The sequence below is a fragment of the Hirundo rustica genome, chromosome 5, assembly GCF_015227805.2.
Source record: "Hirundo rustica isolate bHirRus1 chromosome 5, bHirRus1.pri.v3, whole genome shotgun sequence".
Taxonomy (NCBI): domain Eukaryota; kingdom Metazoa; phylum Chordata; class Aves; order Passeriformes; family Hirundinidae; genus Hirundo; species Hirundo rustica.
The window spans coordinates 65,194,229-65,220,505 of NC_053454.1; the positions used below are offsets into that span (position 1 = coordinate 65,194,229).

Sequence of the window (26,277 nt, forward strand, 5' to 3'; positions counted from 1 at the left end):
CAGAGACTCGGGAGTCTATTGTGGAGCTAAGGTTGCAGTCAAACTCCTATTTTCAACAGTTCGCCAAAAAACAACTTCTCTCAGCGCTTTGCTCCTGCTCTTCCCGAGTCCGTACTATGAGTTGGGAATGTCAGTTCTTTCATCCCTGTTGGCGGAAGCGGCATCGCTGCTCTGCAATGTAAAAGCAGAAGAATCCTCTCCCATGGACTGTTCCCCACTGAGTCCACAATGCTGGACATGTTTAATGCTGTAAGGTTATTATTTCCATGCACAGGCCTTTGTATATTGAAAGGAATGGAAATACCTGCTCTACAAGCAGAAATAACCGATTGCAGGCAGTCCTGTAGCCGATGACTCTGTCTTTGCACAGCTCAAAAAACTGTTTGTGTCAGAACTTAAATCCACGTGAAATACTCCTGAGCTACCAGGAAAGCAGGCACTGGATCTCATGTCCTGCAAAAATCTGTTTCTTCTTTCAGCTGGGGTGCCAGCAGGTTTGGACCTGTTTCTCAACAGCAGCCTTCTTAAAAGCCTGAGGGGAAGAGACAATCTTGCACGTAAATTACCAAGTAATGCTTGCTGGACACTCATCCACCAAAATTATCTAAAAAAAATTAATTGTCTAAATACAATTTCACTTTAAAAGCCAGGTTTTATTCTTGGTTAGGGTTTACATGATGATGTTCAGATTCATTACAAAAATAATTTGGAAATATAAAGCCATATTCACTGAGAAGTTAAACCCATTCAGTATTTCTACTAAAATTCTTGCAATACAAATAAGTACACACAGAAAAAAAAGCCTCAGTGACTATGTTTTACATGTAATTCTAGAGCCAAAACAAAAGGAGATGTAACCCAGACACAAAAAGGGGAAGTGGACACCTTCCACCTGGCCTGGCATTGGTGGTATCCTGATTACAGTTACACAAATGGGTTTAAACAGTGAAGCAGATTTCCTTAGTACCAGCCAAGAAGGAGAGGATAGGAGAGAATTCAAGGCGATGTCAACAAATCATTCCCTGGAATCAAATAAAAGCCCTCATAATTCCCAAACAACAACAAAATCACACCAATATTGTGAATTCTTGAATTCAAACCAGATATGACACTCTGAATCCCCAGCAAGAGCTGCATCTCTTCTCGTCAGGCTTTTAAAGAGATTCTCTCAAGGCAGCACTAACAGCATCTTCAGAACAAAGGGCAGTAACGCTTTCCAGCAGAGTTTAACTGGATCCTGAGGATCACCAGCCTGTATGAGCTGCTTTTCTGTTGTCCTCTCAGGGATTTTACCAGACATAAATCACATGCACTGAAGAGATAAGGAGCTAGGGGCAAAAAAAAAAAAAAAACCTCAGAAGAAAACAGAATCATGAAGCTGCAAGAGTTCCTTGCCTTGCAGCCTTTGGTTTACGCTTCTCCAGGCTGGAGGCTGTCAGCGATGGCCTCCCTTCTCCTGGGAGGAACCTGCAAAAGCAAAACCAACGGGAATTATTGTGAGAAATTGAGAAATACAACTCACTGAGGAGTAATTTTCTTCTATTTTGTAACACTTTCACACACACACCCCCCAAAGCCAACACTGTACTTCATCACAAGACCTTAATCAAACCAATACAAGCAGCAGTAGGAGTGAAGAAACAAAAAAGAGAGTAGGGATATCATTAGAGTGCTACAGGAGTCTCTGTCTCACCTTTCCTCTAATCCTGATGGCTGACACACAGCAAACCGTAGGGTCTAATGGCTTAAAACCCCCTTGTAAAATCTTTCCAGACTTTTAAAAAGATCAGCTGACATTCAGCAGTGCTCAGAGGTGTACACTGGCATTAGGTACACCCAAGAGAACAGCTAAATCTGACAGAGGGAATAATTAGGAGGTAGTACCCATGGCACAGCAGGTGCCTGTGGTTCAAAAAGGTGTTTGACAGTAAGTCACTCAAGCTAGAAAAATAAAACAAAATTGAAGAAAGGAAGTAAGCTATTGCTGGCGCAATACATGCTTCCTGAAGCTTCAAAAGGTTTTGGAAGTGCTCTAACACATCTCTAGTAGCACCAGCACAAGTGCACTCAGGATTTCACTTAAAGAAAAACATTAGGAATGATGAACCCTGATGTGCTGGCTCATAGAAATAAAATTATCAAATTGTGCAGCTGTTTAAATTGCATAGCCTGGTCTTCTTTTCCCATGAGACTTTTCTGCCTGGTACTCTGAAGAACTACAACATGTTCTGTGATCTTCAGCTCAAGCTGACTTTAAAAAGCACTTTATCTGTACATGTTCTGGAGTTAGGAAACAGAAGTGTGCTAATGGCCTTTCTGCAATAGCAGAAACCAAGTTGTATCTGTAAAAATGCTGAAAATAATAATTTCTTCATTCCCAATGGGGATGGCAAGCTGCTAATTAAATCTGTCTTGACTACTTGGAAGCACTGATAATTTCTCATGTAACAAATGTATGCACTGAGGACAGGCTAATACCAAAAATGTTAAAGAGTCTGGGATTTTTTCCAGGAAAATTAAGATGTCAATTAATTGATTTTTTTTTTTTTTTCTGTCTGGTTTTTATTGAAGACCTCCAAAAAACACTTTTTTTTCCAGGTTTTCATATTTTCTCCCCTCTCCCTACAGATGTCATTATTTCCAGCAGCAAACCCCACACTTCTCCCTCCTCTTCTTCCAATTAGCTGTAATTGTAACAACATTAGCAGCAAATTAGGTGCCTCGAGGGCAAAAATCTGGGAAGCAGCAGAGTGTGGAAAGGAAGAGGAGATGAGATTGTAATGGAATAAGAAGGCACATCCATGTGCTCATCTGGGCACACTTAGGGCTCTGCAGGTTGAGCTCAGCTTTCCCTGAGTGTGCCAGGATGAGCTGCTCCCACAAGCCTCCAGAGCTACCCCTGGAGAGGGAAGCCAAAGGCTCCATTTGCCTTCTCGCCATGCCTGGCATCACTGGATCCAACATAAAAACATCCAGCTCGGGCTGGAGAAACCCACTGGTTGTATCTGATGGTCGGAAGGGGTAACTGGGGCCCCTAAATATATCTGATGGGAATCTTTCTGCCAAGGAAAGAAATGCAGTAGGATTAACTGTGGAAGTGAAAAAGGCAAGACAATGACAGCAGTTGCAGCGTGCAAAAGTAGGCTTTGGAGCAATAAACTTTTTGTTCCGGAGAATTTTGCATTAAAAAAATCTATGTCCAGGGAAAATCTCCAAGATCAAGCCCTTTTTTCCAACTGTCTTTTCAATTCTGCACAGCTGGATAAGGAAGGAAGTCAACACTGCTTGCCAAATAAAGTGACATTAAGTACATTTGCTGGAAATCTTTCTGCCTTTCTCCTTAAAAATTAAAATCAGTGACAAAAATCAAGCAGAACCACATCACCAAGAACGAAAAGGTCAGAAACTGACATCAGGAGTGTGACAGAGCACAGAGAGACTTAAGAGCTGAAGTTCCTCGTAAGGCAGCACTGTTGGTCCAGCAGGGCAAGGCTGGGGGAATTTAAGCACAATTCAGAACTAAGACTTCCTGCACAGCAAGGTGCCTGGGGAGGGACCAGTCCAGAGGTGGGAAAGAAGAGTTATTCTCTTGGAAATACATTGCCAGTGCAGTAAGGAAGTATCTTGTCATTTTCCTTTATCTCTGTCTTCTATCACTTACATTTCCACTTTGCTCCTCCTTCTTTATTTCCTGCCCACCCCATTCCCCTCCGTCCTTTCCTGTTTTCTGATGAATTTATTCCCAGTTAATTAGAAAGGGCTAAAATCCAAAAGTGCCAGATCCAAACCATCACACAATCACAAGAGCTCAGTGCTGGATACAATATTGCATAAGAGAACCTCTGCCAACTACCAAAACACATCTCTGGGTAAAATAACAGTCTGGAGAGCAAACTTTAGAAAATAGCATCAAATAGTGTTCATTAAATTTCTGTAGCAAAGGCTTTGTTGCCTTTTTTTTTTTTTAAATTTAAAAGATTTTTCAGAGATAATCCTATATTATTGTCCTAGGGTGACTTTATGATGCCTGTATCCCCAGTCGTCTGTTCTGTTTGTGCTGTACATTGAGTCCTGTGCCTTTAAGACTGGTTCTAAGAGCAAGGAGAAGCGCGGAGTTTGTTTTGAGAAAACTGCCTGACTCCTCCACATTCTTCTCTGGACGCGGTGTTCGGAGGTGGCTTGGAGATACTGCAGGACAGAGATTTTTTTGCTTTTAGTTAGTTTCAGCTAGCTAGGGCAGAGAAGTTCCCTGGACTGTTTATTTCCTTTTTTCTTGGGACTGTTTAAACCTGCTCTGGACTGAAAACCCAGGGGAGCTCTGGGGGCTGCACCTGCGGCCCACCGGGGCCTGGAGCTCGGCATTTTCCAGCAGTGCCGGAGAGACTGGGACTGAGGAGAGACTGAGAGAGAGAGCCAAGCTACACCCATGGCAAGGACTTTCTCAATTTGCCATCTCACTTCAGAAGGAGAGGTTTTATTGTTTCATATTATTCATTCTTTATACTTGTATGCACTCTGTTTGTTAAGTAAAATATTTTTTTCCACTTTTCTCCACAGAGGTTTTTTTTTTTGGACTGGTTGGAGGGAGAGGCCACTTGGGTTTGCTTCCCAGAGGGATCCTATTCAGGGGTTTCTCCCAAGTTTGTCCCTAAACCAGGACAATAATTTAAACAAAACAGAAAGACAAACTGGGCTTAACAAAGGCAGCAGTCCTCTGAGACAGCCTCCTCCTACCATGAGAGCAGCTACGGAAAGTGGTACCAACCAGAAGAGAAGTACAGCTATGGTTACAGGAAAAGCAGAAAACATGAGATTACAGCTGCTTACAGAAGGACCTGCAGAACCCACGTCAAATCCCAAAGTTCCTGGGTGCAAACACCTTCCTCCCTCACAAGAGAGGGAGGAAAACACAATGAAGATGCGAAACTGTACAAAACTTCAGAAAAAATTAGTAACTCCTGCTTAGTGACATACACCTTTAGAGTCCCAGTCACATTATGAGATTTTCACGGATTTCAGATATCTCTAAACCAGGCTTTTAAAATTGAATATTACCAAAAATACCAGTTTCTCAATTCATTTCACTTGTGTTCAGCTCTGAAGTTACAACTTGTGACCTGTGTTTCACAATTATTACTTAAGAAAAAATGCCCAGCATCAAAGGAAAATTTGTTAAGGGAAATTTAAAGGTTTTCCTTAGAAACAATTAATCTACTGAAACAACATTCCTAGGGGAAACTTCTGTTTCATGCCTGAAAGTTGCTGCACTGCTGATTTATTTCCTATGAAGACCTAGATCAGCAGAGAGAAGACTGATTGGTCCATTTATAATCTGCTGAGAAAATTAAGGCTAAAAACTGAGAATCAGGAATACTGCTGAACATACTGGCTCATTTAGACCCACCAGTGTAATTAGCACTTGTACAAAATGGAGCAAAGAAGTGGGAACATCAAGAACTCTTGCTCATCACATATTCTTGGAGCTTCTATCTTGGAAACTCTTCTCAAAATACTTACAGGCAGATTTAATATAGACAATTATATATAATACATAAAGCCAGGCTAGTGACTCAATATTTTGAGAGTGGAGTTTGAGCTTTGTGTGATCAGTGGATAAATGACCAAAATTTATCCTGCTGTTTTAGCAGCCAGGATAAAAAGACTAAGAGTCCAGAAGGTGTTAAAGCAGACACCCTACACAGCACTATGATAGGACTAGGACTATTAAGGACTAGGACTATTAAGAAATCCTGTTTAAAGGGACTGGACCAAGAGGGGAAGGGAAAAGTCTCCAAGTTTCCAAATCCCTGTCCTGGTGAGAAGGAGGTGTCTGGATATTCTGGCCAAGGAACAGTAATAGAAAGAGCACAAATTTTCAAGAAGTTTTTTTTCAGGAAGTGAGAAGTCAAGTCACATAGCATCGTAGGATTCTCTTTCTTCAGATCCCCCAAGTGCACTGCCCTGGACCACAGCTGCAGTTGGTGGCTGGACTGGTTTCATTCCCTGTTATAAACATCCTCCCTGTATCTGCTGGTGCAGTAAATCACTTGCAGTTTGAGTGGGAGGAATGGCAAAATTAATCTCCTGTTCTGTTGTGCAGGCACAGCACTACTTTCCCCGTGACCACATCAGAACCCTCCAAAGAGCTGCCATGTAATTATGGAATGCCCATCAGCCATTTTGGTAAGCTACATTCCCACCCTACCCTCTCTTCTGGGCAAACATGGATGGTATCAAATAATGGAACAGTTCCTCTGTAGCCATCTTCTTTTTCCAGATATAACAAAACAGCTTCTGGACTCAGCAGTCCGTGCCACCCTACATAGGTGGCACCATGGGATGGCAGAGTCCCACCCATAAGAGATTCCTTGTGGTGTCCATCTTTTGACTGGTCTGAAACAAGTACTTCAAAACACTCAGGAATGATTTCAAATCCAGATACAACTATTAATTACTCTTTCCCGTTTCCAAAAAATAGTTTGGCAAGTATGTTCACTTGCATGGCTCCATTTTCAGATCTGGCACCCTGAACTACCAGAACAGATCAGAAACAGCAATGGGCTTTTTGCCTTTAAGGTGAAACAACATCCTAAATCCTGCACTATGTTACCAAGGACTCCTAAATCTGCCCCATGCTGTCCCCCAGTTTTGGCACATCATTAAATTTGGTCTTTGCTGGAGCAACAGAAGCTCTAAGGAGAATTCTGAGGGTATCTTTTCTTTAGGATGATTACTAGATATTTGATGAGGCAAATGTGTGATCCTGTAATGTGTAATAGAGACATTTTATGAGTTGCAACAAAGCTATAACATAGATGGTATTACATCAGAAACCTCACCTGTGTTGCACACACACCAACCTTGACTCTCCAAGACAGAGCTGTCACATAAGCTCTCAACAGACAGAAAAGTTTACTCTACATACCTCAAAGGCCTCCATTTGAAAAAAAAGTACATTTAATACATGCTCTGTACAGCTGCTGTCTTACCATTTGCCTTGTGCTGCGCATCTGGCGGAAGCTGGTCAGGAACATACCACTGATAGTCTGGCTGCACAGAACAATAAAACATTATTGCAGCAATATGGACTTCACAGGCACTTCAAACAAAAGAACAGTGACATGATAAAAACATAATTGTGCTGTGAAGCTTCTCATTAGCCATACAAGAGTAGTTTACAAAAAAGTCTAATATTTAGGTTGGTTTCCACCAATCCCAGTCTCACAGCTTGCTTCCTTTCCTATGGCACTAGAAAAATTGGTGCAAACCTTTCTAGATCCCACAATCACAATGAAACGTTAAGAGAACCAAACCAGATTTTAAAAGGGCTAAGGAATAAAGTGCAGCAGAAGATACCAGCAGGCATCTCCCTCTACCAAAGAACCCCAGAGACACCTGGCCCACCTGACAGGTGAAGCTTCTCCAATTTGACTGCTTCTCTAACAGCTGTAAAATGGTCCAGTGTGACAGGAATTAACCATGGAATAAAGTTCTCTCACCTCCTCCCTTTCCTCACAGGTTAGCACTGCTGTTACTGCAACATTAGCTATTATCAAATAACTTCCTGAAAATACCGTGGGATAGGGAAAATTCCCATCTTTCTCGTAAGTACTGGGAATGTTATATCCATGCAGACATAGTTTTGTCCAGGGAAATCTTGGAAGAAATAGTGCATTACAGTTTATAACACCCATTGTGGTAAATGAGTAGCAAATTACCACTAGGGAAAACAACTTGGGGACGAGCCATTTCAGCTGAAGCTGTGTCAAGCTGTCTGTCTGGAATAAGTAGTCCATGCAAGCTTGTCAAATTCCACGTAATTGCTGCTTCAAATTAATTACACTGGAAAAATTATTCTTGTTCTGCAGAAATTACTCTGACAAAATCATTGACTTGTCCCAAGGGGAATCCTGCAGATTTCAATTTGCAGGAAACAAATTTCATAGACTCCTACAGAAGTTTTGCCTGAATTAAGGTAGCAGGATGAAGCTGTAGATAAAGAAAACAGATTTAACTTTTATGTTTTGCTGTCATTCGTGCTTATACAGCAGTAATTACTCTCATACAGTGTCAGGAAAAAAAAGGAGCTATTGTAATTTAACTTAAATTTAACTTAAATTTAACTTAAATTTAACTTAAATTTAACTTAAATTAACCAGTCACAGAAATAATTAACTAATTCTGTGCTTGAGGGGCAAACAAAGTAAACTTTGATATAAAGCTCTGAGCACAGGTAGTTTTTCACCAATGGCTCCAATTACACTCATTTGCATTGCTTTTTTTAGTTTCTGGTTAATTTTATGTTCTCTGATCAATTCTTTTTCTTTTTACGTACCTACATCCCACAAACTTGAATGAATTTTAGGAACAAGATGTGTATTTCACATCAGGCTAACCAAAAGGTTTCTACTAGAGTGTAAAAAGGAAAGAAAAAGCGCAAGAGCAGGAAAAGAATGAAAAAGAAATAGCGCAGCTTAAACATGCAGGATTACGTATCAGGACACCCATTAAATTCTAACACCTTTCTCCATTGCTAGCAAATTGCTCAGGGAGGTACCCAAAGCTCAGAGCAGCAACTCACACAGGCAAAGAATTGAAAAAAAAGGGTCAGAATGAAACTGGGAGTTACAAAGCAACCAGTCTGACTGACACCGGTGCTCCGGCAGGAATGACAAAGTTGTAAAAACCTAACAGAATTAGAAACCCAGATGATGAAAGTTCAGGGAGAAGAGCCAAAATAATCTGGGCCAGTGTCCAAATTGCAGGGAAAAACATTCTGCAATATTTCCAGCTTTGATAAATAGGCAGATAAGCACACTCCTGAAGCACAGAAATTACTTGCCTGACCATAGCTCTTCCACTGGATTTCTACAGCCTGAAAGCCCGATATGCATTTTGCAAACTTTTAACTATAATTTCTCAGATAATGAGCATCTTTCCATATGCGACAGCTTCATAGCCAGAAACAGATATGGTGTATTTAAAAAGACATTCACCATGTTTAAATGCATTTTCTCTAGATTGGAACAAGCCAGCCCACTTAGATAACCCAAAACACTTCAAAAATGTTCTTTGAAGCAGTATTTTCCTTGGAATAAATAACTCCCACTCACAGAACCTGCTCCAGTACAAAGCTATCCTTCATGCTGAGGAAGATAGGATCCTGTTGTGTTCCAGGAAAAAAGGCACATTTCCCATTGTGTTAGCCACACTCAGATAGAACTTCCATTTCTGCTGATTTGGTTTTTATTGTCTTATGTCAAAGGCTCAGACCAGATCCCTACTTCTGAAGTGAGGAAATTATACAGCTAGAAGGGCTCTGAATGTGTGTCATAGAAATAAATTAATCTAAGAAATCAGGAAGGCTCCAATCAAATGACCTTATTTTTCTTAATTAACAAACAAACGTAAAAAAACAGTTTTTCTTCTTAGTGCTGTTACAGATAAAGAGTATTTGCCAAAGTAAATTTCGTCTTGATCTGGACTAAAGAACACATTAGGAAAGCACAGATTCAGTTGCTGCTGAGGATGGCAGGGTGATGACACCTGTGGTCACCCTGCTGTGAAAAAAACCAGTGTCCCTGTCACACAGGTGATGGTGGGAACCTTACCAAGCACTGCTCCTGCTGCTTCTGTGTCCTGTGAGGCACTGGATGCACCCGAGGGTCCGGATAGTGAAGAACCATCCCACAACCCCCATAACTGACACAGGGAGAGAGGAAGAGTGGAGCTGGGTAACTGGGCCTCGCAGGCTGTACTGGGAGGTCTTTTGTCTGTCAAGAAAATAAGAGCAAGAAGAAATGCATTAGCAGTGGAATACAACCAACAGAACATTCAGGTGCAAGTGGGTTGCAATGCTGCTTGTTTAGACCCTTCAGACTACTTATCATTAAAAAAAAAATTATTTAAAGACAGCTGACTTGTGCCACACCAGAGTCTTGATGCCTTTTATGTGAGGAAAATAATGGTTTCAAGATATGACAAGCACATTTCTGTGCATCTTTTATATTCCAAAACAACTCCGTATTTTCATTACGCACAGTAGCTTTCAATAGCTGGAAGCAGAACTACAAGGACAATCACTTGCATGACAAGATAAGTAAATCCTTTCGGTATAGGACTAAAGTTGTTGGCCTCAGATTTGGGTCTGCCTTTTCTTAGGCCCGGTGCATTCCAGTGAAGTCAACAGGAATTTGCCTAAGGACAGAGCAAGGAGGGGTAAAAGATGATTAACATTCTGTGACTCTGTGAGTCACAACTAAATAATTTGACTTAAGAAAACAAACTAATAAATATTTTATATGCTTGCTCTCATCTTTAAAATCCTCCACAAGCTCTGTTTAATCAAATCTTGAGGCAGGAAGAGACAAACAGGAAGATCTTCAGTGTGAACTGTTGGTGCACTGCAGGGACAGTCAAGCACAACATCTCTGAAACTGGCCAGAGGGACACAGGGCAGCACCTGGCCTCTGACACTTCAGCAAGACCCTACCACCTCTGATGCATGGCTTGGTTGAGAATAAGACAATCCTGAAGTTTCTGTGTCACAACAGCGTTGGGGAGGACAATAAATCACCACAGAGCATTCTGGTAATCGGCCATTCTTTTAAAGTATTGCACAACTTTGTCAAGACAGGAAACCTCAGAATTTCATCATTCTTAAATGGGGATTGAGAAAGCTCAGAGTTTTGCATGCCATGATTTTACTATGGCTTCCTACTGACGCTACTTTGAAGAGATAAAAAGGATGTTGCAAGAAAAAATTATTGCAGAGGCTGCTCAGCTAATTTGTATGGAGACCATTTTTTTCCTCAGTAATATTAACATCACTCCGTAATTCAATTGCAGAGGTCAGGATTAACTACAGAAGCTCTTTATTTCAAAAGTTGGTTTGATCTTACGACTCTTATATCAAGTGCCAGTGAAACAATCAAAGTCCTCTGGATTTGTTTTCGGTTGTGTCCACCCTCCCCCTCCTCCATTTTCAGATATGTTTGAGAAGTTTTTACAATAAATACTCCCTTCATCTACTTATTTTGGAAGTATTTTCTAATCGTTTCTCATCCTCTTACTGCATTGCTTCAGAATGATTTCATCCCAGGTGGTGACCTCATATAAAATCCAATGTCAATTAATGGAAGCCAGAAAGCCTTGAGTTGTGTGGAAAGTGGGAAAAAAAAAATAAAATACACATGTGCTAGCAATGGGAGCTTTCTTTTGACTCATACCTGAGAGCTGAGTTTACTCAGTTGAGATTGTAATCTCTCATTAATTTTCTGCAATGCTTCTTTCTCCTCATTAAGCCTCTCTCGGTCAGATCTCTCCTTTCTGAAGTCTTCCTCGTATATTTGGACCTGCAATCGTCATGAAGAGTGTGTGAACTCCAGCAGAGCCACTTTGTGGTTTGGTTGCTTTCTAAACGCTTCCCAAGCAGAAGGGTGAATTCCAAGGGGATCCCTGCTCTGTACAATCCTTCAAACAAAATTTTCTCTGGTCTTTTTTTGTGACCAGTACAAAGTGACAAGCAATGGCTATTCTCCAGTGACACGCATCAATTGAAACAGTCCCCAGTGCCAATTTTTGTACAACCTTGCAATTCAAAAAGCCTACTGGCAAACATCGGTTACAAATATTATAAACGAGATAGCAAATACTAGTATCCATCTTTTAAAGGGATTAGCAGTAGCAAGACAAACATTTTACCAACATTTTTCCAGTTTTCCCTTCAGTTATGGGCACTTTGGACGCCCTCCTGTATCTCAGGTGCAAGGAACTAGAGAAGAAATTCCCCGCCCCAGTGTAGAGGCAGAGGGGAGTGTAATGTACACAATTCCCAGTGAAAATACAGATGTTTGACCTTGTTCCTAGAAAATAAAATGCCTTGCAAATGCTGAAGGATGCAGTGGCTTAGTTCTTTTTTATGTGGTCAGGAATCACAGAACTTCATCCCATTAAAAAAATATCTGACTACCCCAGGCATAGGCAGCGAGGGCACAGATTCAGAAACAAAACACAAATCCATAAATTATTTGGTGTTAAGATGACTGCCTTAGTTCTTCAGCTAATGGGCAGGCATCCACCTGGCGAGAAGATGAAGGTTGGTGGCGCTTCTACTGACAAATAACAGCAAATGCATGTTTGGGTGGGAACCACCACCCGAAGTTTCAGAAGCCCTTTCATGTCCTCTTGGTTGTTCACTAAAGCCTGCCGACAGTCTCCTCCCAAAAAACTTGCTTGCTGTGGCTCATGCCCTGCCCATTGGACAAATCCGGTTTTCTTTTCGCTGGAAGCAGTGCTGTGATTTCACAGAAGGACTAGAAAACTGTTAATAGCTCAGGGGAAGAAAAAGGTCAACACAGGGCTCTATAAATTCTTTTCCTGACCCTCTGAAGCAGAGACAAAGCTGTCACGTGCAGAAATCCCTGCATCCCTTGTCCATCTACATGCTTCTCTCCTCAGTATTTCCTCATTTCTTCTCTCCCAGTTCCCTCTCTGCTGTCCCACCTCCCTTCCACTCCCTAGCTGTACAGCTCCTTGCTGGAGCTGCAAGGGAACCTCTTTGGCACAGTTTTGCCATTGATTCAGTTGCCCTGAGAAAAGGGGGACACCTCCCAAGGAATGAATGCCTTCATCTCCACTGCATGACCAGGGATGGGCTGGTGACAGGCAAGCTCCTGTGGGACTCTGTCGCATCAGTCTTTGTCCCAAGAGTCCCTCCTCCATCCAGTCAGAGCCTTCTGCTCCATTTTGTTTGGAAGGAAGTCTGGACTCACTGTACTGATTTATACAAGTAGAAAAACACATTCATAAAATGGATACCTCATGAGAATTTTGGGAAAAAAAATGGTTTACTCTATTTTATTGTGTAGAATGAAATAACTCATTACTGTACAATCAAGTGCAGGATTTTGTTCTCCAGCATGTGGCAAGCATTACTTTAGAGAGAAAAATCTGGCTCTGCTGTCAAACGTGACAGAAACAAGTATTTTATTCCCATTGAATAAAATTCCCATTCTGATCACATCCATTTGTATGTGAGTAACGTTAACCCTGACACTATCCAGAACAGACAACAGACCTGAAGTGCTAAAATTATCCTAAAACTATATTGTTTTTAAACTGATTCTTTCATGTGGAAAGAAAGTGCACAAAGCACTTGAGTTGCTCAGAACAAAGATGAAAATATAAATAATTACATGTCTATAGTGCTTGGGATGCAGGTTATGGATGCAAATGGTTTGCCTCACACTTAGAAAACTGCAGTGCCAATGCTCTAGTTTTCCAAGACTGGGATCCTTGGATATTTTACTACACTGGCAATTTCTAAGATAAAAGGAGCAGAAAACAAAATCAGTAACTCATGAAATTTAGCATTTCCTCTAGATGACATTCAGCCCCTAGCAGAGAGCTGGCAGGACACCTCCAGGAGTCAGGAGAGCCCTCCTGCTGCTTTGAGTCCTCCAAAAGTCCTTGCTCCAGTCCTTTGCCAGGGACACAGTTTCACTTTGTGGACCCTGATATGACAACAGCATCTGGGGAAACGTCATTCCAAAGGGCTGTGGCTAAACTGGCTCTTCCTTTCAAAAGCTCTACACAGCAAGTCTACCGGCCACAATCCCTGTCAGAGAAGGCAAAATTATGCTGTGTGAAATCCATCCAGGCTCTCTTGTACAGTTCTTACCTGCTGTTTAAGAACTTCAAGTTGGGTTCTCATCTCCTCGATGCTGTTCCTGTCACCCTTCCCTGGAGGAGTCCCGACAACGGGTGGGTGCTGCTTTTTCAACGCATCCAGAAGGGCCTGCAACGTCAAACGGCAGAACTACTAAACAGAGATTCGCTACATGAAAAGGAAAAAAATATCCTTTAAAACTATTAAAAAGAGCTTTCCCCTTCACTTATAGTCGCTGCATTCATACACACTGGATAAGAACCCCACTTGACTACAGTAAAGTCTGACTGAAATGTTTTTTGCACTCCTTCTCGTTTGCGAGGAAGCCGTGTAGTATCGATAGCTTCTCACTAGAGGGAGTTACGGGTACACACAACACCGGTACTTTCGGTTTAACTCTTAACTCTGTTACACATGGAAATTCTGCTACAGTTCTTTGCAGATTTTTTTTTTTATTTGTAACAGCACTACACAGCTCTCCCTTGGAATGGAATAATCTTTAAATCACTCCTACATCTCTGTCTATAACCACATATTATAATTATCTATTCCTTTCTCTACTCTAGCGCAAATGCCATTCAGCACTTCTCAAATTCTCTCACATAAGATATGAATCCCTAACTCCACCCCTTTTAGGGCTGAATTCATGCCGATGACCCTCAGCTCTCCCTCGCTGCCCACACTCCATGCGAGAAGGATGAAAGATATTTGGAGGGGGAAGAGGCAAAGGGGGAAGACGTGGCCAAGCAGGAGAATCAGTATCCAAAGTAATCCAAGGGTTGGTATTAATTATCCAAGGCCGAACGAACACCAAGCACTTTCCATGGAAGGAACAGAAGACTTTGTATCTGATGAGCTGCTGCCCCTAAGAACTGCGCAGAAGTGAAACTTCTATGATAGTGGCAAAGCTTGTGCTACATGCCTGTACATAAAGAAGGTTGAACTTAAACTGGGAGGATGAAAACACAGTTACCCTGATTATTGATTAACCCTACTTCTGCCCCTTTGAGCCCCCCCTTTAATACCTTTTGAGGAGATTCTACAACTCAGAATTAAGAAGGGGAAAAAAAAGAGAAAAATCCAGAAAATTAAATCTTCAAAAGGTTAAGATTGTAAGGTGAAGATTATTTTTAAACTGCATTTGGAAACAATACTGTGAGACCCTGCTTTATCCATTCACATAAAAAGAAGAAAAAATTGTCTGATTTCCAAAAATTTGTAATAACTTCAAGTGGCTGAACCTGAAATAGCAGGGGACTAAAATTAAAAGGGCACAGAGTGTTCCTTCCTATCTTGTGTGTACTCATGACATGAGATTTGAAGCATGCAAATGCACAGAAAATCAGTAAACTACTGTTGGGAACGCAAATATGAAATTGATTCTTCTTTTAAAAGAATGCTCCATATACCCATCTGTCTTATTACAGTCACATCATAAGACAGCAAAATGAAACATTGAAATAAGTTGTTTAACAAACAAGGCCTTGAATTAAAGCTAGATTGGAGCTTTGAGCAGGCCCTGTCAATGCATTTCAGAAAGAGCTAGAGACCATGGGTTCTGTCAGATTTTTTCCTTAATGGCAGTATTATGTTTTTTGGCTTGACTTCTGTACATCGTGGCCCTTTAGATTATTAAAGCATTTATTAAATGCATTTAAATTACACAGCAATGGTTACTGCAGCGCATTTCCTCAGGAAGTGTTTGTGGTTCACCATGAAATACAAAATTGTTAGAAAACACCCACTGCTTTATGTGATCTTTTGATTAAACACAATTACATTTATTACTTTCCCTCAGTTAAAAAAATCCCATTTAGCTATTTAATGACAATTTCCTCGGTGGGACATATATGTACATAATATTATAGGTATGAATATGTGCGTGTAAGGATGTGAACAGTAGGGCAGGAGCATGTCTTGTGAAGAGAAGCAATTATTCTCAAAAACAGAATACTTGTACAACAACAGTTTTTAAACCGTGTGACCTTTCTTTTCAACCACAGTCTTTCACTAGGTGCATACAGAAGCATCTTTGTGCCATTTCCCTTTTGCTCTGAGAAGGGAGGATGTAGAAAGGGCTTAGACATGACATGTAGAGAGGTTTTATAGGAGAAGCCAAATACTCTCTGAATTTTTCTCCTTGCAATGCAACCCTACTACCTGCCAAGAGCAGCATGCACAGATCTGAGCTGAAGTGAGTTCTTGGGTGTTTCCCCAGCTCCCAAATGGTGATCATGTGTTTGCCACCAGGTTGCTCACCCTGCATTGAAAAGATGGTACCTAGTAGGTCACTGACAAGAGAGATCCCAGAATTAGGAATCAGTAGCTCACTCCTGTTCCTACCTTGTTGAGGCGACTTATTTCACTCTCATAGTGTTCCTTCTTTCTGGTCATTGAAGCGTTCTTCTGCTTCAGGAGCCTGTTCTCTTCCTTCATTTCATGGAGAGCTTCACTGAGGACCTCTGTATCTTTCTGGGATGCAAAAGTACAGAGAGATGCTGCAGAAATTCAGATGGAAACATTTTTCAAGAAAAATTTTCAGAATACTCTTCTGTCTGACAGATGTGCTACATTCTTCTTGTCCCAAACATAGTTGGGAAGGGAGGCAACAGGAAGGCAGATCATTAGTACACCCAGATATGAAAAAGCCTGTAGAAATTGTTTTGACCACTCACCATATGATGAGACAGAGACAACACACAAGACTAAATCCCTGCTCTCTGCAGTTGCACGAAGGCATGGGAATGCTGGCAAGCCAAGCAGGTCAAAATCAAATCCACAGTAAACCGAGACGTGCAATTCTCTCATGTACTCAGAGAATAAATCAGGGCTAAATGCTGGTGGAGTCCCAGCCATTCCCAGTGCCATACAACACCGAAGAAAATAAAACAGAAAGCAAAAAAGTATTTCAAATATTTTCTGCAGCTGCTTTATGTGAATAAAAAGTGAAATCCAACAATCACAGGCACAGAACACCACAGGAATGGGGTTTTCCCTGTGTAAAAGGCACATCTCTGTGCAGCCAGTCACAGTTTGGGCTCATCACCATGCGCTAATTGAGCCAGTGAAAAACACCCCTGAGTAACTGTTGCTTCCACACAAGGAAGCTTGACTCTGCTGCGTCCTAAGTTAGCATGGACATTTCTTTTTCTCCAAAAATTAGGCAAGATTAGCAGAGTATCTATGTAATAAGTATAGGAACTCATCCTATACTTATACTAGCTTGAGCTAGGTTCAAGCTGACATGCACTTACTAGCTGAGTGTCTAACTCGAAAGAAATTGCAGATTTAAGACCAAAGTTCCATGCTGGTTAACCTGTCCCTGTAAAAAAGTTTTAGACTGTACTGTCATTTAGTTAATTAGTCATGCATACAGTAAAATAATCTGAGAGAGTGTACTGCTTGCCCTTATTTTTATAAAATGGTAGCTGTTTTCCCGGGAGTCATATATTAAAAGGCAGGCAAGAACAGAAATAGGAATGTCTCACACTGAATCAACACTCAGAGCAAATACAGACAGCAATACAGCAAGTATGTAACAGTTTGTCTTAAAACATGGATTGGATAAAACATGGATCCAATCCATACTGGATTCCAAATATGGATTTAGAATCAAGTATGTGCTTAGCTAAGACTAATTGATAAGCAAGTAAGTTCTGCTTATGCAGGTATAAGCTAAGGGGGTTGCATTTCTTTTCCTGCAGCAGGTAACTCACATCTTATCAGAGCCTGGAAGTGATGCAATTGCCACTTGTTTCAGGTTACCGTGTGAATAGAGAAGCCCAACTTCAGCCATCATCACCATCCAGAAACTCTCACTACATGTCATGAAGTACATGATACCATGAAGCAGAATGAGAACAGGAAGCACCACTCCATGGGGTTTCTAAAATGGAGCACCAAGTTTTGTGTAGGTGCCCATCATTCAGGCTGGTAGTTTTATTGAGGTGGGAATCCAGCTCAGGGATCTAAATTTAGATGCAAGAGCCCACCACAAGGGCCAGTGCACAAGGAGTCCTGAGAGAGTAGCCCAACCACTCGGAGGGTGAGGTGAACACCACTCCAGAGCAGCTGATCAGCCCAGACACTTCCAACCCTGATAACTGCACTGACAGTGTCACTAGTAATTGCAAGGAGCTAAGATAGCTAGCACATGTATGAGAGCCTGTACTGTCAACATCAAAACCCGGGGGGCTGGAGCTGCATTCACTCCTCCAGTATTTCTTGCCAAGCACTTTGTGTAACATCTGCACTGGTGCTCCTCTTCCATTTGAAATGACAGCAGCATTTTCCTTCACAAAGAAATTCACCCTGAACTGAACTGTGAGGAGGGAAATCTGTGCAGTGTAGATACCAACCTGCTCTTTACTCCCCCACACACACTAATGCTGTGCTGTCTGTCAGTCAGAAATGACTTTTTCTCTATACACAGCTCTGTGCTGAGGCAGCTCAGCAGCCACTGCTTTGGGTAGGATACTGAGGAGCCACAGTCTCACCTCTGGGCTGTGCACAACCCACGCTGTGCCTCACACAAGGGGAGAAAGATGAAAGACACGAGAGAGCTCACCACACAGCACAAAAGGCACGCCACAGGGCACCCTCCTACCTTTTCCTGCAGCAGCCTCTCTCTGCCCAGAGCTCGCCACCTGTCCTCCTCTGGACGCTGCCAGTGTCTCTCCTGCTCCAGCTCGCTCACTCTCCTCTCCGACACGTCCAGCTTTGCCTTCATCTCTGTCAGCTGAAAAGCAAGTGACAGACCATGCTGGGCTCACCGGGGATTCTGAAAGGCACAGCACCTTCAGGGTGTTGAGTCAGAGGCATAAAACAGTTCCAAATTAAATGAGGAAGAGCCATTTGGATTCCTCTTCTCTTTGGGGGAAAAAGAAAATGAATGATTCATATCTCAGTAAAGCTTTCTGGAAAATATCAGAGAGAAAATTTTCCTGATAAGCACATTAGGTCATTGTATAAACTTCCTTTTCATAGCAGGAAACAGTAGATGAGAAGTGTCAGTCAATGAACCAACCTGGGTTCTGGAATACCAGACAAAATTGTAAGCACTGAATTTCACTAGGCAGCTGATGATAATGTCTGCAGCAATGATGCCACACAGCCATAAGCAAGGAATAAAAGCCATGTCAGTTGGGTCTGGGATGGAAAGAAAAAAATGGAAAACGAAATTTTTATTTACAGTTCATTCTGAAAGTCTCTGCTTAGAGAGGGTAACTTTCATGGAGAATTTACTAGGGAGCTCCCAGGCTTCAAAAGAGATGGGACAAGAACCAGCATATATGTGATGATGTGGCAGGCCAGGCTGATTTTCAGTTAATTGTGCTCCCAGTTATGTGCTATTTTTACTAGTGTGGAGGCCATAAAGATGCTGTCATGTCCACACTGGTCCCTACTATTTTAGGGACACCCTGCTTCTCTGGTTAGTTTGTCCTACCGAAGATTGACACACATTGGCTTCATTTTTATATGATTAAGCTTTTTCATTTTAGGAGCTCAATACAAAGTAAGATATTTACCATGGCTATGGCTGGCTGACATTTAAACACAGATTCAACTGTCAGCAGGTGGCACACAGAAGTTGTCAGCATTGTTACCTGCTTTTCATAAAGCTGTTTCATGCTTCTAAATTGATGATCCCATTGCTTGTTCACCTCCAGAAGCTGTAATTACCAGGAAGGCACAGTAAATAACCTTATTTCAACATTTTCAGTAAATCAAAAACAGATTGGCATTCTAATCCACTGTCAGTGAGTGTTCCCAACCTCCTCATCATCTGGCCAGTTCATTTATTTCAGAAGATGCAAGTTTAAGGTTTTGCAAGCCTTGCAGCCCCTCTGCCAGTGCTTTGGTATTTCGGTTAAAGCACACAAACATTCAGGAAGCAACACTCAGGAAACATGCAAAGACACGATAAGCTACAGGGGGATCATTTTCAACACTGCACACATCCCAAGCTGCAAATCCCAAATGGCCAAGGACCTTCCTGCTACCTTGCTACAAGTCCCCTGAACTTCCAATTAGAAGGTCTTTGACGTCAAACAAATGAATGGAAGACTCCTACTGACTGGGATACTACTGGGTGTAAACCCTTATTGTTCCTTGGCCTTTAGCAATAATGGTCATTAATAGAATTTTCCCTTTGAACTAAATAAACCTCTGCTCTTCCAGATTAATGGGCACTGTCCAATCAGTCATCGTGTGGTTAAGGGCGTGTTTAGGATTACCTCTCGTCTCTGTCTTTCCAGTGTGAGGATCTGTTGCTCCAGAGAATTGGATGATAAAGGCTTCTTTTTGCTCAGTAATGTGTGCCTTGACTGTGGAAAAGGAATGTTCAAAAATTAAAGCTTCTGGCTTGTTCTCTTCAAGATTCTCATGTAAAGTTCCCATCCACCCTGGCGGGTGCACATAAAGAAACTGAAACAAACATTTTCTTACACCAAATTTGTATCTAAATACCTTCACACCTGCTGACAGCTGATTCTGGAATGTACTTCTGCTTTAAATCCACCCAGGCTGTGTTTTGATTGAAACATTACGCAAATAACCACTGAAATAACCAAAATTGTATCTATTTGTACCATCCGAGACACAGAACGCAAAATAGGATTTTAATTATCTTGCAGATAACAATACAAACAAGTAGTGCAAACCACAAAATTGTCCATGACTTGGAGTGGGTGTAAGTAATTCCCCTTATTTACAAGAAAAAGAAGAATTAGTAGGATTGCCCCTGGTAAGTGCTTGCAGGCCCAAAGTGATAAACTTCAGGACAATGAGCTCAAAACAAGTAATACAGAAAACAAATAGGCTATTTGGAGAAATTTTGAAGGTCAGTCTGTTCCATTTGTTATAGTGTGGAGTTTCACCCACACAGGACAGCAGCAGGTAGACCCTCATTTTTATGATGACAGTGTTAATCATAATTTCCAAGAAGTTTCTATGGATTGTCATGAAAACAAACACGTGATCTGTTAGAAAGAGAGAGAGAGAAAACTGTACTGGAAAAAAAGAGACAGCCTCATAAAAATAGAACATACTCTGTTCAGATACATCCTCAAGGATTTTTGTTTCCCTCCCTAAATTCTCAACCAATATACAAAAAACAAGAATAATAATGTGAGCACTTATGAGGTCTGGAATAAATTTTCTGTAGATAGAGAATTTAATGCTGAAAACCAATGAAGATCAGTTTTGCTGTGTCTTTTCAAAGGCAAAAATCCCAACCACATATTTGCCCTATGGCCAGTCCTGCTGAGCTCTGATGTGGAGCCCTTGACTTCCAAGCCAGAAAACACTTAATCCCTCTTCTTGTAGTTCACAGACAAGTTTAATTTAGAGTATCTGAAGCAATACCTGGCAGCTAATGGAGTTATTCCCATGCTGAATTGGTTTCAGCATCTCAGCCTTAGGCATATATTGAAGAACATGTTCAAGAATACTAATAAAGCGAATGGGACAACTCACAAATCTAACAACAACACATACACTTGGCACAAAATAGCCCAAATACTGCTCACAGAAGTTGTGGGGTCACTCAAATGAACCACTTTGCACCTTTTGTGTAGCTTCTGGAGGGCAAAAGACCCCATTAGGAAAGGGTTTCTTTTTACGAATGACATTTGCAAAAATATTTGTAACATTTCCTTCCACTCTTACACAGTTCAAATCATTCAGAAAAATCTATTAGAACACAAAGATCAGCCCATAACTGTCAATCTAATTGGCCTGGACCAGCTCCTGTTAGTCATTAAACACTTCAGAGAACAGCCAACACAGTCACTTACTTCCAGTGGTTCTGCTGGAGCTTCCATGTCACTTCCACCTGCCCAGGTGTATCCAAGCTGGCCTGGAGCGTTTCCTTTGCTGTGGGTCTTTGGAGGAAGAAGAGCAATGAAACAGAGATTTTATGTTGGCTAAAGGAGCAGGAGAACTGCTTTCAGACCCAGAAGGGCTGCCTGTGGAAGCAACCGAGGTCCAGAAAGAAGTGGTGGAATTCTGATTTTAACCTTTTCCTCATTCCTGGCTGGGGCTTCCCAGAATGGACGAAGCACAATGCCTATGACTAATGTGCCAGGCAAGGCAGCTCTCCGCTTTGTGTGCATGGAAATCACAATTGCCTGGCTAGTTCCCCCTGGAGAGGAAGTTGCATGTGTAAGAGAAGGAAGGGTATTTGCTTTTTCTGTAAATAAGAGGACAGGCTTTTCTATCCCTGCTTCCAGTTATAAAAAAGAACTGAAGTAATTACAACAATTATTGACAGTAGGAGTGAACTATCAGAACAGAAAAATGAGTGAGTCATGCTTCTAAAGGAGCCATAGCAAAGTCTGTTAACAGCTACAGGGAAAGGCACCCCCACAGAAAAACCCCAAGATGTTTAGGGGAAAACCAAAATTGGAAAATTTATTTGTTTCCCTGAAGAAAAGCTGCACAAAGATGAAGAACGACAGATGTTTTATTTGCACTTCTGCCACTTGCCTTACCTGAGCATAGATGCAGCTTCAAGCTACTCAAGACTTGGGTACTCAGAGGTACCCAACACTCCAAACCTGTGCCTCGGTCTCCCATTTGGAGGATAATGTTAGCCCTACCAAGTTAAACTCACAGAAAAGATTAACAAAGAATAGGCTTCCATAGACTTCCTATACAAAGTCAGAATGAAACAGAAAAGTGCAAAGCGTTCTCATCTTCAGCCTTGGAATTCTGAATAATAACGGATTTCAGACGGAAGCATGAAAGAAAAATCCTGCTCCTTATTGTGGAAAGATCTCTGGGTCTGTGGCTTTTGCAGTGGAAGCAGAGGTTGCTTATTTCATTTTCAAGGAATGAAATGAAAACGAGCCAGTGAAATTTGAAGTAAAATAATAGAAACCCCTCTTCGAATTTCCAAAAATGAACTTAGACAAAGTAAAGCAATCCTGTGAAATGCTAAAATTTTGCAGCCACATTCCAGATCTCTGGTTCATAATGTGTGACTAAGCAACTCCTCTTTTTCAAGATAAAAACCCCAGTTTGGAAGAAAGCTACTATTTTATAATATTTGCATATGAAATATGTCCTGCTACCCTGAGGTTCTTTCCATTTTTCTCCTGATTTATGGAACAGCTGGAAAACTTGTGGTGTATCAAGTGAAAAATTAAAAAACAAAGGTTATTTTAATGAAGACATTTCAGATTCTACATAGGAGTCACCCTACTCATCAAAAATTAGAAGAATTTCATCTGTACCTGTATCAAAACTAGACACTGGGCATATCAAGTAGAGCACTGAAGATGATAAACTGGTGCAGAAGAGCACTAACACTGGGCATCTGATTAATAAAAGCACAATCACAAACCGTCCACATCGCACATCTGCTCTTGGGGGCAACGCTTCTCAAGACCAGACACTGTCCCTTCCCCAGCTCTCACTCTCACCAGTCTCATCCCCACTCCAGCAGCACGTTCACTTCCAGAGAAAGCTCAGGTTGAACAGCGACATTTTATGGCCCCAGTCTCTGGTTTCCTCCCAAGAGCACCCTGGGATGTGGTGAGTGAGGCGCTGAGCGGTCCCTACAGTGGGGACAGAAGAGCAAACCCAGGGCACAGCCCCACTCATGAAGCACAGTTCCCACTTGAAAGATATTAATGCTCCAATTACTTTGAAGACAGGATGAGGCTGAGGTCATGGTTGATAAAGTAATTAGGTCACAGCGGTTTCCTGGAGAGATGAGTAGTTTCTTGGAAAGCTACCTGGACGTTAGGACACCAAGCCCTTTGTTAGTGATTTCTTCATGACTGCAATAAGAACGACCTAATGATTTTACATGAAATTGGACAGAATAGAACTAAGACTAAAGTAGTTTTCAGTGCTGTCTCATCCAGCTTAGTATTCATAGGGATAACTGGTTGCCATGTAAAAACAGATTGGGGAGAGAAGAGTACATCTGAAATCTGTATGAATAGAAGCAATGTCTATCAGTAGGGAACGAAAACTCAAGCTCTTCAAAGGTATTTTGGTGGTTTTCTTCCAGCACAGACTGGGAGGTTGAAGCAAAATCATTGCCTGTCTCTGGTGAAAACAGTTAACAGCACCAAAAAGAAAGAGAAGGAGATGACAACATTAATTTTCATTGATACCACAGTGATAAAGACACTACATTAGTTTGTGTTTACTGCTATCAAGAAAAATCTTAGCTGTACAACAGCACTCCAGAAACCTGAGATATACAGAAATCCTTGAAAGAAAGACTTTTTGAGACCTGTCAGGTTTCAGAATTCAAAAAGCCCCACAAATATTTTAAAGCATTTATACTTGGTTTGAAGCTATTGAAAAAAACCCACACATTTTTAAATTGCTTGGAAAATTCCAGTTGACAAACAGGCTGTAAATGCAGTCACAAACCTAAACATCTGCCAGGTATAGAAAAAGCTGCTCAGGAAGTAAATGGAAAAATTTGCTGCCCCTCACACTCCCTAAGTTAACTCCCAAGTGGCATCTAACAACAGCTTAGAAGCCTCTTAATTATTTGTATTTTATTTCCATGATACTCTGTAACTTCTATTAGTAGAAGCTTTGAGGTTGTTGTTTTGTTTTCTTTTAATGTCCTGTTTAAAAATGAGAAATATTAGTTTGTATTCTAGGATGACCTGGGCTTCCTGAGCATAAAGGCCTTGAAGGCATCTTTGGGAAGCTTGCAGTGGGAGAAAAATCAGAGCCTTGGAGCTGTGGCCAGCACTGAATCCTCTCCCAAGCCTTGGCACCCCAAGATCAAAGTTCTCATTTTCAGAGTGCTGGATCTTAATTCTGAGAACACTTTGTGTCACAGTATTACAAAATCTCACTCAAATTCAGATAATGAAAACCATTTCTCCCTTCTGAAAATTCTGTCTGTTCAGCAACTGCAGTGAAACCAAGAACCATTAAAAGGCTTAACACAAGCAAATGTGAGGCTTTCCTTGATGATAACAAAATCGTACAAAATAACATATTTTTCTTCCTAGCTGATCATGCATCTGCTGTGAGGTTTGTTGGGGATATTTTTATTATTATTTTAAATTTATTGTCCAGTTGCAGACCTATAGAAGCTAGATCAACTCTGAGATTACTTGGGTTAAATTTTGGTGGCTTTGGGGGAGCCTTATTTTGCTTAGGTTTCAGTTGAGCTTTGTTTTTTGCTTTATTGCTGAAGCTGTTATGTCAGCAGTGTTTGCCACAATATCCACTTTCCCATTCTGAGGCATGTGGTGAAATGGTGAAAAATGTGAGATTTTGGCTGAAGAATAAAATTGGTTCTTGAATCAGAAGAAGAATCTGCCTCTTCCTGCCTCAGCCTGGCCCCCATGCCTCACCAGAGTGGTGTGCTAGAAAAGGGATTTTCCCTTCACAGAAGTGTGTCAGCCTCAGCCTTTTGTGCTGCTCAGTTACATGCTCCCTCTGACAGAAAAATAGGTGCAGATGCCAATTTGTGTCTTAATAGGTAGGAACCAGATAAAATTAGAGCAAGACATGGTTTCAGTGTAAATCAAAATATTTGAGCACAGGCTCCTGCATCAGGATTTCCTTTATTCACTAACCATAAAGGCACGGTCTCCCAAGTACCTAAGCATTTGCAAACTCAGGCCTGCTGATGAAAATCCAAGTTTCATGTGAAAATAATTGGATGGCAATTGGCAAACCCATTCCCTTTCCTGGAACGGAGAATGCAGCATCAGCACAAGCTGCAACTGAAGGAAGCATAGACTGGAAGGATGTGCTGAGAAGTTAATTCTGCAGAACTGTATTTTCTCTTTATCAAATATTTGCATATAAAACCATACTAATATAACATATTTTTCTGGGAAAAAAAAAATCCTGGCAAAAAGGGGAATTTGTTTACGGACATTTACAGGTTAGTCTTGAAAGCGATTTAAGGTCAGATGGAAATGCCATTCTGCAGAGTGCAATTTGTACTCTTCACTCCAGAAAAAAAGTTAGAATGAAAATGACCTGCTGGCTCTGACAAATAACTTCCTGATGAATGACTGACACCATAGGGAAGGGTACACTGTTGTTTCATTATTAACTTTTTCTTAACTCTCAAACATATAATTTGCCCCTCATTTTAAGTCCAAATCAGCATAATTTCACAAACAGGTATTTTCCGGTGGTGGGATTTTTTTTAATATTATTTCATAACCTTCACAAAATCTACTAGGTGTTAAAAATATGACCTCCTTTCCCAAAACACACAATCCAAGACAGGTACTCCCAGCACCTTACACTGAGGTGGCTGAAGCTCATCAGAACTGTCAAACTGTCACTCACTTGAAGCCCAGCTCAATAACCAGCCAAGTGAAAAGCTGCTTGACTTAAAAGTAGAATTAAAAATAGCCAGCGTGTGTCTAGTGCAGAAATATAATGAAGTGTCCCTCTTTAAGCTCTGAAAACCACACACACACACACATTTTACAGGCAAGAAGTGCTATAAATGCAAAGAGCATAAAAGCACCACAGATTAAATACTGCCACGGTCTCCTGTGTGAAGCACTGCAGCACCTCTCAGAAAGGGTCCAGGTGAGCACATCCATTCTCTTTCTTCCCCATACTCCCCATTATCCCCCAAATCCTTTCCTATGACT

The 26,277-nt window shown here is 41.3% G+C and overlaps 1 protein-coding gene across 3 annotated transcripts in view; it reads right to left on the reverse strand.

Annotated features, from left to right (window-relative positions):
* Nucleotides 1-688: 688 nt before the first annotated feature.
* The window catches only part of TNIP3 (TNFAIP3 interacting protein 3), a 28,676-nt gene continuing 3,087 nt past the window's right edge, over nt 689-26,277 (reverse strand). Inside the window, exons 4-13 of one of the 3 annotated variants that reach the window (XM_040064900.1) lie at nt 21,466-21,552; nt 19,906-19,995; nt 19,198-19,341; nt 18,276-18,407; nt 16,013-16,141; nt 13,682-13,798; nt 11,229-11,354; nt 9,612-9,773; nt 6,990-7,050; nt 689-1,467 (exon numbers count right to left, since the gene is read on the reverse strand). In XM_040064900.1, the coding sequence (XP_039920834.1) occupies nt 1,436-1,467; nt 6,990-7,050; nt 9,612-9,773; nt 11,229-11,354; nt 13,682-13,798; nt 16,013-16,141; nt 18,276-18,407; nt 19,198-19,341; nt 19,906-19,995; nt 21,466-21,552 (1,080 nt within the window). In that variant the 3' untranslated portion in view covers nt 689-1,435. The remainder of the gene's footprint in view (nt 1,468-6,989; nt 7,051-9,611; nt 9,774-11,228; nt 11,355-13,681; nt 13,799-16,012; nt 16,142-18,275; nt 18,408-19,197; nt 19,342-19,905; nt 19,996-21,465; nt 21,553-26,277) is intronic. The other 2 variants (XM_040064901.2, XM_058420691.1) reach the window with 2 other exon arrangements.